The sequence below is a fragment of the Eretmochelys imbricata genome, chromosome 26 (assembly GCF_965152235.1).
Source record: "Eretmochelys imbricata isolate rEreImb1 chromosome 26, rEreImb1.hap1, whole genome shotgun sequence".
Classification (NCBI taxonomy): Eukaryota; Metazoa; Chordata; order Testudines; family Cheloniidae; genus Eretmochelys; species Eretmochelys imbricata.
Window position 1 is genome coordinate 13685044 of NC_135597.1, and position 12466 is coordinate 13697509.

Sequence of the window (12466 nt, forward strand, 5' to 3'; positions counted from 1 at the left end):
CGCAAAAAGAAAAGGAGTACTAGTGGCACCTTAGAGACTAACCAATTATTTGAGCATAAGCTTTCGTGAGCTACAGCTCACTTCATCGGATGCAATAACAGAGGGCATCAGGTCCTCCGCGCACAGAGCAGTACTTGGAACTTGGACAGTGGGAAGTCTTAGGGGTGCACATTCATAGATTCCAAGGCCAGAAGGGACCAGTGTGATCAGCTCGTCTGACCTCCTGTCTAGCACGGGCCAGAGACCTTCCCCCAAACATTTCCTAGAACAGACCCTTTAGAAAGTCAAAGAAGCACTTGGAGAACCCTAGGCCTAACCTGGCGAGCTTTGTCTGGGACAAGCCTCCATCGCAGCATTTCTGGTTAGTAACCCACCTGTTACACCAGCAGCTGCATTTCCTGGCTTACACATGTCCTAATTTCAAAGGGATTTGTTCTCCTTTCCTTGTCATTTAACCCAATGGCACCCAAGCCACAGCCACATTTTGCCCCTCTGCCCCCACATCTGCAGGTGCCAGTGTGCCCTTTGGGAAGCGTTGCCCTGAACCACCACTTCTAGATGTCGGGAAAGAGGAGTGAGGCAGGAGACGCCCCAAATCCTGACTACACAGCAGAGCCAAGCACAGAGCCCTCACGCTGCCAGGCCGTGAACGAGACGCCCCTGGGAAAGTTTCCTATCTGTTCCTCCAGAGATGGCCTGCCCTGATTCTCTCACCGAATGGAGCAGGAGATGCTCTGCAGTCAGGGGGGGTTCATGCCTTGGCCAAGGCAATCATCAGCTCATGATTGTGACATGTTCCTGGACAGGCTGGGTCTTCCTCCCTCTCCTGGGCTCCTCTCTGATCTTTTTTTTCGGGGGCGGGGGAGGTTGGGGGGGAAGAATCATATTTTTTAGCTGTTGTTTGTCTCAGCCGCATCCAAACCCGAAGGCTGAAGCCATCGAGAGAAAGCATTTGGCATTAGTGCTGGTGTCAGGAGCTGCTTGTGATTGACAAATGGGGGGGTCCCCGTGGAGCTCATTAAACTCGACCTCAGCCCTCCCCCCGGGAGGCCTCAACACAAGACTGATCAGCTTGAGTTTAGACCCCTGTTCCTCTGCCATTAGAATGCGCTGGCTTCTCTGCTGATGCGTTGACTGGGCTGGGGTTTTCGGCAGCATTAATTCCGTTTGGAGGCACAGATGCTTTTCCTGCTAATGACGGGCCGGGCCGCGGCGCAGGGCTAGCGGGAAGGTGGGTCAGTCGGTGCTGGAGGACCCCCCAGGCACCTGACAGCGTGATTATTCATGAAGGCCTTCCTGCTTGCAGACACTTGCCTGCCTCCGCTCCGCTCCCGTCTCCAGTGACAGTTGTTTCCTCTGGCTTGCTTGGGCAGTCCTGGAAGACAAGGTTGCTGCATCAAAGTGAAACTTGTTTTCTTCAGAGCCTCCAACTTGCCGGCGCTGCCCAGATGGATCAAACACTGAGCAGGCCCAACGCCTGATGTTGGGGCTGGTAGGAGAGGGAGTGATGGGGCAAATGACAGGGGAAAAGAGCTGGGGACATGCCTAAAGATGGGGATGTGCAAACGGGCTGGATAGAGGCTGTGGCCACAGAGAGAGGAGCCCGTCGCCCATTTCCAGAACTGAGAGCAGCCAGCTGAAGCCCAGGCAGACAAGGTGTGGGCAAAGGCAGCCCGGGAGCCTCAAGGAGAGGAAGTTTCCATTCACCCCTCGGCTGGCTGTTCAGCCAGCTGCTCCAGGGTACCAGAGAGAACTGAAGTAGAAAACACAGATGCACGCACACAAAGTCCCACACACGTGTACGCACACATGCAAAATAATGCACACACCCCTGCACACCAATTCACATGCACACACGCCATGGCACATGGACACACCGGCACGCCAGGGCGCCCATACGTGCACACGGGCACTCACAAATGCACACCCTCCTACACATGTATGCACACCACGTGTACGAGTCAGTTGAGTTTGGAGGGGAGTGTGAGAAACGGGGGGCAAGAGGGGACAGAAGGCATGTGGCAACTGGGTCCGGGTTTCAGACAGGCCTTGGGGGCTCTGTGGGGAGTAATCAGCAGAATGTGGAGGGGGAGCATTGCTCAATCTGCTTGTACTGAGGCAGGCAGGTGAGGAAGGGACACAGCAAAGACATGGCTGGAATCAGTCAGTTGCCTCCATGGGCCTCTTCTCTGGCATATGGGGCACTGGTCAGTTTTAGGTGTGCAGCAGAAATTACCATATGTAAATGATTCATTAGCACATGAATTGGGACAGGTAGCTTCATGGCCTTGCAGCCATGCGCATGCTGTGCCTACAATCTCCCAAGCCGCCTCTGCTATTGTAGATGCATTCCTGGGTGCCCCCAGATTCACTGCCAAAGCAGTGTCCACACATCTTCCGGGGCTGAGCGCGTGGAAAGCCCATTCCCAAGCACAGCAGGGGTTGCTTCCCATCTATTCAGGTGAATGACGGCTAGATAAAGCCTTGTCTGTACTGGGATTGCTTGCACTGGGGTCGCTGAACCAAAGTCAGTGCAAATCCCTAAGGAAGACACGCTGCTGCAATGTTGTAATTACGAGACCATGCTTTTAGCTGCAGATCTCAGATCACTGTACAGAGGAGCTCCGTATCATTTTTGCCATTTTACAGATTTGGGAACTGAGGCATAGAGAGGAGCTGTGTCTAGCCCCCGGTGACCCAGCAGGCCAGTGGCAGAGCTAGGAGCGGAACTGGAAGGTGCATGTCCTGGGCCCCCGTCCCATATAGCATCCACACCAGAGCAGTTCTCTCTGGCTTCAAACTAGGGTAGACAGCCCTATTGCAGGTCCCTTTTAATGCCAGTCCCTCATTTCTACATTCGGGGTCAGCATTGGGGTAGCTACATCAGTGCAAAACCTCCCCACGCAGATGAAGTCTCAGTCCACGTTTGGGGCAGCTGAAGAAGAGAAATCGCTGCGATCCTCCAGACAGCACCAGGGATGCTGTCAGAGCCTCCTTCAAACGCCAACAGCTACCGCATGGCATGGCTAAACCTGCTCAGAGGAGGAAGATACATGGAAGAGTCTGCGAGGAAATCCCCTTCCTCCACCCTTCGCCTGCAGCCCCTCGAAGGAAGCGCTCTGACTCAGGGAAGTCTCTCCCACTTGTCCATCAGTGGAGACAGATGCTCAGGAATAAGCAGGCCTTGATACTTACCTGGCAGGAGAGATACCATGATCACGAAGGTGGTTTTCCCAGGGTGAGGCTCATCCATTGCACTGCGGGTGTGCTGACCCCTGCGATTTCCCCCAATTTGGGAAACTCGACCTGATTCCATAAGCTGGCCTGGGAACAAAAGCTCTTGCACTCCCTCTAGATGTGAAGTGGGGGAACTGAGGGAGTCTCCTACCTGCTGCCTACATGGATCTCTGGCACCCCTTGTGGGCCAATGGGGAAAACAGGGGTTCCTGTGCCTTGCGGGCAGGCGGGATTTGCATATACCCCATGGGACTTGCATAATGTACCCCAAACTGCACAGTCCAGACCCACCTCCCGGCCCAAGAGCTCAGGCTCCAGGCCTGCTGCATCCAGCTCGTGCCCCGGCAGTAGGGGCTCTGCCAGCGTGCTATTCCCATCTTCCCATGAGAGGAGAGCTGCAAGTAAAGGTAGGATTTTCTGCCAGTCAGGGCTCTGGCAGTGAACCAGCCAGCTCTTCTACTGGCCCAGCAGCAGAGCTGGGAAGGCTGGCCGGGCGGAGTGGAAGACACACACCGGCAGTACAACCAAATGTACACTTCCACTTTAATAGACCCCTACGGACAGTTTCTGGCAGCGCCTGCAGGGACGGGCACGAGGGCTCCTTGCTTCCTTCCTTAATACTGTGTGAATAAACCGCACCCCACAGCAGCTGTCTCCGATTGTTCTGAAGCCACCACTGTCCCAGCGGGAGGAGGAGGCACTGCATTGGGAACCTCAGTTCCATTTCCGAACTTGTCAGCAGAAAGAACAAGTCTTTTCATGCAGCCATCAGAGCCGGCTTGTCTAGCAAGGACTATGGCCTGGAGATGTCCCCAAGCACCCCTGCCCTTTAGAGAACTTAGTGTTTCTTCTAGCCCCTCCTGCATAGAGAGGGGGTTAGTTCGCCTGCTTTGGAACCACTCCTTCCCGTGAAGGGCTCTTTGCTGAGCAAGGAAGGGGTGGGCAGTCAACAGGCAGTGGACAGGCCAGGGAGGAGTGGGCAGTTTGGGGGCAGGTCCAGGATGATACTTCCAAAGACGCCATCCCCTCCAAGGACCAAGGCATGGCATGAAGGCATAGGTCCTGGTCCTGCACAGAGAGGTCCTGTGCCTCCTAAGGCTTGCGTGGGATGCTTGGCTTATGACCCGACTCCCCAGTGGACCGAAGTAGACCTTTGGAACACACAACCAGAAACATGTACTACATCAATCATTCATCCTTCCCCTTCAAAGCAATTGGTAAGCCAGGCACGAGGCAAGACTTAAAGGTATTCAACCTGTCACAGCCTCTGCAAGAGCAAGGGGAGGATTTGAACTCAGGACCTTCAGCATCCAGAGCAAGGGTGAAACCTCAGCATCAGAAAGTTGCTTCCTATCTAGCCCTTCCCGTCTCCTATGGAGGAGCTTGTGCATTTCTAGGCAGGCAGAATTAATTCCCCAGTGAATGGTATAATTTCGCTCAAGGCGCACGTGCCATCTCTAATACTCAAGCCAGACTCACTCACAGACACTGGTATTCGGAAAACAGACACCAGGGAAGCACAGGATCTTTGGGGATCCGGCCTTCATGGCACCCACCATGAGCCCTTGAACAAGGTATGGAACAACCCCACCGCCATCATTAGCATTTGAGCCCGAAGCCTCCAGCTTTGTAACACAGCTTCTGCTGCTAAAGCAGCAAGCTTAGCTAGATCAGCTAGCAGCGGGAGAAAGCTTTACTCCTCCCCCAGTGGCTCTGCTCCAGAGGTTCTTGTGCTGTTCCAGGAGACGGGAGAGCTTTTGCTTGTAGTGATGATCTCAAAAAGGGATGTTGGCGGTTGGGGCCTCATGCTGATCTGTGCGGGGCGGAGCCCAGCTCCAGCGCTCCCTTGCCATGACAACTCCTCTGGCAGTATGGGATGCACAGTATGCCGCAGTGAGACACTGGCACATACAGGGCTAGAATACTGGGGGTTGGGGGAGGGCTGACGTGATGCCCAAATCCAGCTATACTGCCCAAGCCACCGGTGAGAAATGGCAATTTTCAGCAGTTTATAACTTGGACAAATCTGAAGGGAGTTTCATGAGGCTAGCAGAATGTACCTCCCTAGCCCCAGGGCATCCCCACTGAAGGTCAAAGGCCTGCTGCCAACAACAGAGCTGTACAACCTTTTCATAGATTTTTTTTTAAAGTTGCAATAATCTTGTATAACGAAAAGTGTTAGGCAGCTAAATATAGGGGCTGCTGCCAGCTCCTCTTGTGTCTGTGAAGAGACTCTCACGTCACTGGCACTAAATAATAATAATTAATAGGTACTCACCATGCCAGGCTTAATTAAGTTTCCCAATTCCTCATGAAACCCCCTGCATGGCATTATTGTGGTACTGTTGCCACCTAGTGACTACTCTGAACATTGCAACGTTCAAATGTTTAATACATAGCTATTATATAGTGCTTGGCATAAAGCAGGGGTCGGCAACCTTTCGGAAGTGGTTTGCCACGTCTTCATTTATTCACTGCGTTTTAAGGTTTCGCGTGCCAGCCATACATTTTAACATTTTTAGAAGGTCTCTTTCTATAAGTCTATGAAAAATAACTAAACTATTGTTGTATGTAAATAAGGTTTTTAAAATGTTTAAGAAGCTTCATTTAACATTAAATTAAAATGCAGAGCCCCCCGGACCGGTGGCCAGGACCTGGGCAGCGTGAGTGCCACTGAAAGTCAGCTCACGTGCTGCGTTTGGCACGCATGCCATCGGTTGCCTACCCCTGGCATAAATAGACATCAGAACACTTTCGAAAGGTCAGTATCATTATCCCCATTTTACATATGGGGAAACTGAGGCATGGGATAGTGAAGTGCCATGTCTAAGGTTACCCAGTAGCAAGGCCAGGAACAGTTCCCGAGTCCCAGGTCACTGCTGTAACCACTAAGCACCACTGTGGTAGCAAAGGAATGATAAACAAATGATGCAAATACATATATTATATTATTATTATTTATTATTTGAACCCCATTGTTCTAGCTGGTTACAAACCCAGAACAAAGAGACGGTCCCCTGGGACTAATGTTTAGAGCCAAAGTTTATGAAAAGTCCAAAGGGGTACTGTCAAAACAGAATACATTGAATAGAGAGAAGGAAACAAGGCTGGGGGAAGGGAAATGGTTGGATGTGAAAGCATCTTGATTTCTTGCCAGTACTATGTTTCCCCACATTGTCTCTACAGCAGACAGTTACATGCCCCTTGGACAGCAGCGGGTTAGGACATTAACACAAAAAGAGAATCAGCTGTGAAACAAAGCGAGACATGAGCAGGGTCACAAGGCCCAAACATTCAAAAATCATGAGTTAGGCCCCAAAACTCATGAGATTGACTTAAAATAACATTCTGATTATTTGCTTTCTGGTTTTTGAACCTTCAGATTCACATTTTCAAGTTTTTCTCTGCCACCACAGGGGATAGAAGCTTACTTCTTATTTAAATGAAGGCTGAGATTCTCAGGTGATCACCTGACTCTAGGAGCTAGGGCTTTAAGAGAAACACAAGATATTTCAAGGTTCATGATCAAATCATGAGCTTGTGACACAGCAAGGAGCGTTCTCTAAGTAAGGGCTGCTCCATGGGGAAGTTATTCCAGAACAAAGTGGGGGGTGTGAATTTAAAGTACAAAGAGCTATTCCAGAATAGCTCCTTGTTGGATGTTCATATTCCAGAATAAGAGGTTCACGCCGGGAGGTATTGCAGAATAGTGTACTCCACGCTAGCTATTCAGGTCAATTTCCCCTTGCAGACATTCCCTAAATTGGGAACGTTGAACACCTAGGGCAGAGTGGCCACTGGAGTCGGAGCATGACCTTTAATTGCATTGAGCTCATAGTCCGGTGCAGTGGATGAGGGGAGGCGACTGTGAGGTAGGAGGTTGGAGCAAACAGAGGATCAGCTGAGGACAGAGATAGACCAGTCAAACCGTAGAAGATATTATCAGTGTCCATGCTCCTGCAATTGCCCTGCAGCTTCAATTTTTGGTTGGCTGGCTCCTCTGTGCTGAGGTGGGAAGAAATGCTGCAGGGGTCCCAGCACCTCCAGAGGAGGGGTCTCCCCCACACAGTTCTTCTGGGTAGGATGGGTGGCCCTGACTGGGCCCCATTTTACCCTGCAATGCAGTAGCACTTGCTTAAGCTGCTCTGACAGCTTCAGTTTCTGGCTGGCTCCTCCCTGCGGTTTATTTCTCCTAGCCCACGTGGCTGGGGAGAATGGAAGCCCTGCAGGGCTCCCGATACCCCCAGGAAGAGGGTCAATGAGATTCCTATGTCTACACCAAATCCTACACCAGACTGTGAATCTGACTCAGGTTTGAGTCCAAGTTCCCCTTCTGTCCGCACACAAATCAGTCTGACTCAGGTCAGCAAGCACTCAGGACCTGGGTCCTAGGATGCTGCTCCGGGGCTGAGTCAGAGCCTGATTCCTGCTATGAGTTGGGTCCAAGCCCTGCCATTTTGCAGTCTGGATGCAGCTCAAGCTGCAGACTTGAGTCAGAGGGTCTGTGTAGTGCACTACGGTTGAGTTAACACGGCCGTGAGACCTGGGTCCAGCAATGTAAGCCCAGGTTTACAATGCAGCATGGACGCTCAAGCGTGAACTTGGAAACATGGAGTCCCCAGACCTGGGTTTACAGTGCAGTGTAGACATGCCCCAAGAAGCCAGCTGCAGGCAACAGTGACCCCACACCGTTTCCAAATAGTGATTTCAGAACCCAACACACAAAACCCTAAATAACAAAAGTGATTATAACCAGACTTGCCAGCAGTTCTGATTTGGCCAGGACTTCCCCTTATGTCCGTCCAGGATTGTTTCATCCTGAGACGACACCCCGGTGCCACTACGGGAGTACACCGGGGTCTGAGAGGGCAGCTGGGGCAGTGTGGTGGGGTGGTAGGGGAGCTGGGGCTGACTGGTGTTAGCCAGGTGGGTGGGGGAGCCTGAAAGGAAGCTAACTGGGTGCGTGGTGGGTTACAGAAGGTGTTTGCTGGGAGGACACTGGTGCTACGGCTGCATCCCTTACCTGGGAAAAGTAGTGGTGTTCCTACTGCGGCTGCTCCTCCCAGCCTGGGATTCAGAGAAGTTGCCGGGCTTTCTTTTCAGCAGCCCCATGCAGACTGAAGGTGTGACTGTAGTCCTGTGGCCCAGCTGATACTAAAAGAAACCAGGCAAACGCATGTAATAAATAACCACAGCTTCCAGCAGTCACAGGTAAGCTAGGGCAATGCGACCTAGTTTGGATCCCTTGGCTGGGGTCAATGCCCTGCTTTGGCGGCTCCGAGGTTCCTCGCTCTCCGCTCTCATTTCCCATCCAGAAAAGCAACTAATGGCTAAGGAAAGTCCAGCAGGGCTAGTCTGCAGGCATGTAGGCGCCAGGAGACAGCAAGCTGCTTATGAGCTAAGTCTGCTTCCTTCTTCCCGCCTGTCAAACAACGAGGAGTCCTGCCTAGATGGCCACATGCTAGTTCCCCAGCTGGAGCAGCAGGAGAGTCAGGGTGCCTATGATCTCAGGGACTATGTGTCTGCCCGAGTCTGGAGCAAAGATGTGACTCCATGTAGCAGAACTGCCAGCCCCAGGAGTCAGCCCCCGAAAAACATAAGGGGTTTTTTTAAAGTTATATATTTTTTGGTTTGTTTTTTGATTTTTTTTTTAACTCTCCCCCCTGGATCCCCACCTCACCCTGGTGTGTGGGATGAGCAATTTTGCCAACTCTCCCAAACATATTCAGTGTGGGGATACTGCCCCCCGGGGCGGGAGCTCTCCCAGCTGCCTGATAGCCTGGAGCTTCCAGCGGCTCACCAACCCCAACATGCTAATTCATCCCCCAGTACCCACATCAATTATGACCATCTCTCAGCCTCACCTCAGGTAGGGGTGTTGGGGGTGTCTGGGGGATGTTGTGGGGGTGTAGGAGTGAGGTGTCTGGAGACGCTGTAGAGGTATAGGGAGTGGGGTGTTGGGGAGTGTCTGCCGGGGGATGTTGCAGGGGTGTAGGAATGAGATGTCTGGGGACGGTGTAGTCGGTGTGGTGTTTGGGGTGTCTGTGGGGATGTTGCAGGGGTGTCTGGGGACGTAGGAATGAGGTGTCTGGGGACATAGGGGCTGTGGTGTTGGGGGATGTTGTGGGAGTGTAGGGGGTATCTGGGGAGATGTTGTGGGGGTGTCTGGGGGTGTAGGAATGAGGTGTCTGGGGACAGTTGGGGGTGTCTGGGGGGGTCAGTGGGATGTTGTGGGGATGTAGGAATTAGGTGTCTGGGGACGGTGTAGGGGGTGTCTGGGGGGGGACGGGAATGTTGTGGAGGTGGAGGTGTCTCTGGGGGGATAGAGGGACGTTGGGGGGATGTCTGTGGGGATGTAGGAATGAGGTGTCTGGGGACGGTGTTGAGGGTGTGGTGTTGGGCAATGTTGTGGGAGTGTAGGGGGTGTCTGTGGGGGGACGGGGATGTTGCGGGGGTGTAGGAATGAGGTGTCTGGGCACGGGGCAGGGGGTGTCTGGGGGGGGGCAGGGGGGTGTTGGGGGAGTGTCTGTTGGGGTGCGTTGGGGGCAGGGGGATGTTGCGGAGGTGTAGGAATGAGGTGTCTGGGGACGGGGTAAGGGGTGTCTGTTGGGGGGCAGGGGGATGTTGCGGGGTGTCTGTGAGGGGGCAGGGGAGGTTGGGGGGTGTCTGTGGGGAGGTGTTGGGGGGCAGGGGGAGGTTGGGGGGTGTCTGGGGGGGCAGGGGGAGGTTGGGGTGTCTGTGGGGAGGTGTTGGGGGGCAGGGGGAGGTTGGGGGGTGTCTGTGGGGAGTTGGGGGGGCCCAGGGGGATGTTGGGGGGTGTCTGTCGGGAGCTGCTGGGGCCCAGGGGGAGGTTGGGGGGTGTCTGTGGGGGGCAGGGGGTGTTGGGGGGTGTCTGTGGGGAGCTAGGGGGCCCAGGGGGAGGTTGGGGTGGCAGGGGAGGTTGGGAGGTGTTTGTGGGGAGCCGGGGATGTTGGGGGGTGTCTGTGGGGAGGTGTTGGGGGGCAGGGGGATGTTGTAGGGTGTCTGTGGGGAGCTGCTGGGGCCCAGGGGGAGGTTGGGGGGTGTCTGTGGGGGGCAAGGGGTGTTGGCGGGTGTCTGTGGGGGGGGAGGGGGATTTGGGGGGTGTCTGTGGGGAGGTGTTGGGGGGCACGGGGATGTTGGGGGGTGTCTGTGGGGAGCTGCTGGGGCCCAGGGGGAGGTCGGGGGGTGTCTGTGGGGGGCAGGGGGTATTGGGGGTGTCTGTGGGGAGCTGGGGATGTTGGGGAGTGTCTGTGGGGAGGTGTTGGGGGCAGGGGGATGTTGGGGGTGACTGTGGGGGGGCAGGGGGTGTTGGGGGGTGTCTGTGGGGAGCTAGGGGGCCCAGGGGGAGGTTGGGGGGTGTCTGTCGGGAGCTGCTGGGGCCCAGGGGGAGGTTGGGGTGGCAGGGGGTGTTGGGGGGTGTTTGTGGGGAGCTGGGGATGTTGGGGGGTGTCTGTGGGGAGGTGTTGGGGGCAGGGGGATGTTGGGGGGTGTCTGTGTGGAGCTGCTGGGGCCCAGGGGGAGGTTGGGGGGTGTCTGTGGGGGGCAGGGGGTGTTGGGGGGTGTCTGTGGGGAGGTGTCTGTGGGGCGGCAAGGGGATGTTGGGGGGTGTCTGTGGGGAGCTGGGGGGGCCCAGGGGGAGGTTGGGGGGTGTCTGTGGGGGGCAGGGGGTGTTGGGGGGTGTCTGTGGGGAGGTGTCTGTGGGGCGGCAAGGGGATGTTGGGGGGTGTCTGTGGGGAGCTGGGGGGGCCCAGGGGGAGGTTGGGGGGTGTCTGTGGGGAGGTGTTGGGGGGCAAGGGGAGGTTGGGGGTGTCTGTGGGGCCCAGGGGGAGGTTGCGGGGGGGTGTCTGGGCTCTCGGGGCGGCCCCCCCGGCTCTGCCCGGCCCCCCAGCCCCGCCCCAGCGCGGCGCGGCCGGGAGGAGCCGGAAGGCGGCGGGGCGGAGGCGGCTCCATGGCGCTGAACCTGAGCAGGAACGGGCCGGCGCTGCAGGAGGCCTACGGCCGGGTGGTGGCCGCGGGCAGCCCGACCGACTGGTGAGGGGCCGGGCCCCCCCCGGGATCGGCCCCCCTCGCCCTCCCCCCCCCGCCGGGATCGGCCCCCCTCCCGCGGGCCCCCCTCCTCCCGCCGGCCCCCCACTGCCGCCCCCCCTCCTCCTGCCGGGCCCCTCCCGCTCCCCGCCGGGCCCCCACTGCCGGGCCCCCCCTTCCTACTCCCGCCGCCCCCCTTCCTACTGCCGGGCCCCCCCTTCCTACTGCCGGGCCCCCCTCCTCCCGCCGCCGGGCCCCCCACTGCCGCCCCCCCTCCTCCTGCCGGGCCCCTCCCGCTCCCCGCCGGGCCCGCCTCCCCCTTCTCCTCCTCCCGCCCTCGCCGGGCCCCCCCCTTTCCGGGACCGGCCCTGCCCCCCCCCCCAGCCTGCCGGGTCCCCCCTCCCCCACCCACCCCCGCCGGGCCCCGGGACCGGCCCTGCCCCCCCCCCCCTCCAGCCCGCCGCCCCTCCGGACTGGCTCTGTGCCACCCTCTACCAGGCTCCCCCTCCCCAGGACCGGCCCTGCCCCCACCAGGCCCCCCCACTCTCGGGGCTCGGGCCCGCCGCCTTGTACCATCCCCCCACCCCGTGAGGATTGGGACCACTCCAGACCCCCCCTCAATGGTTCCCTTCCTCTTCCCTCGCAGTAGGGCAGGGCTGGAGGTGATGCAGATGCGGGGTGGGCCTTCTGGGGGGCAGGGCATCGGCTGGGGGGCCTCAGGGCGGGGGCACGTGTGTTTCACATTAGCTTAGATGGCGCTGGGGCCATGCTGGTTGGGGCGGCGTGGCCTCGGCTGCGGAACCGGCCACGGGGGTGGTTCGTGGTCGGAGAGGGTTGTGCGTGTGAGTGAGCAAGTGGGTGGGTGTGGGAGATGAGTGGTGGGGGAGTGGATGGCAGCCAGGATGACACAGGAGGGCGTGGGGTGGGGGCTGTGTGGAACCAGGGATGGCGTGTGAAGAAGGGAGGGAAACAGTCAGGTTGGTGACGGGTTTCAGGGTGGCGGCCGTGTTTGTCTGTATCAGCAAAAACAACGAGGAGTCCTTGTGGCACCTCACAGACTAACCAATTTATTTGGGCGTAAGCTTTCGTGGGCTAGAACCCACTTCATCAGATGCGTGGAGTGGAAAATACAGTGGCAGGTGTGTGTTTGTGTGTGTATACACACACACACAGTACATGAAAA

The 12466-nt window shown here is 56.8% G+C and overlaps 1 protein-coding gene and 1 pseudogene across 2 annotated transcripts in view; both read left to right on the forward strand.

Moving 5' to 3' along the window:
- The first annotated feature begins 3187 nt into the window (after positions 1-3187).
- Positions 3188-3314, forward strand: LOC144257817 (U1 spliceosomal RNA; annotated as a pseudogene).
- A 7851-nt stretch (positions 3315-11165) lies between these two features.
- Positions 11166-12466, forward strand: part of DBNL (drebrin like) — a 35656-nt gene continuing 34355 nt past the window's right edge. For both annotated transcript variants that reach the window (XM_077805805.1, XM_077805806.1), the window contains exon 1: positions 11166-11289. In XM_077805805.1, coding sequence (XP_077661931.1) covers positions 11207-11289 — 83 coding nt within the window. In that variant the 5' untranslated portion in view covers positions 11166-11206. The remainder of the gene's footprint in view (positions 11290-12466) is intronic.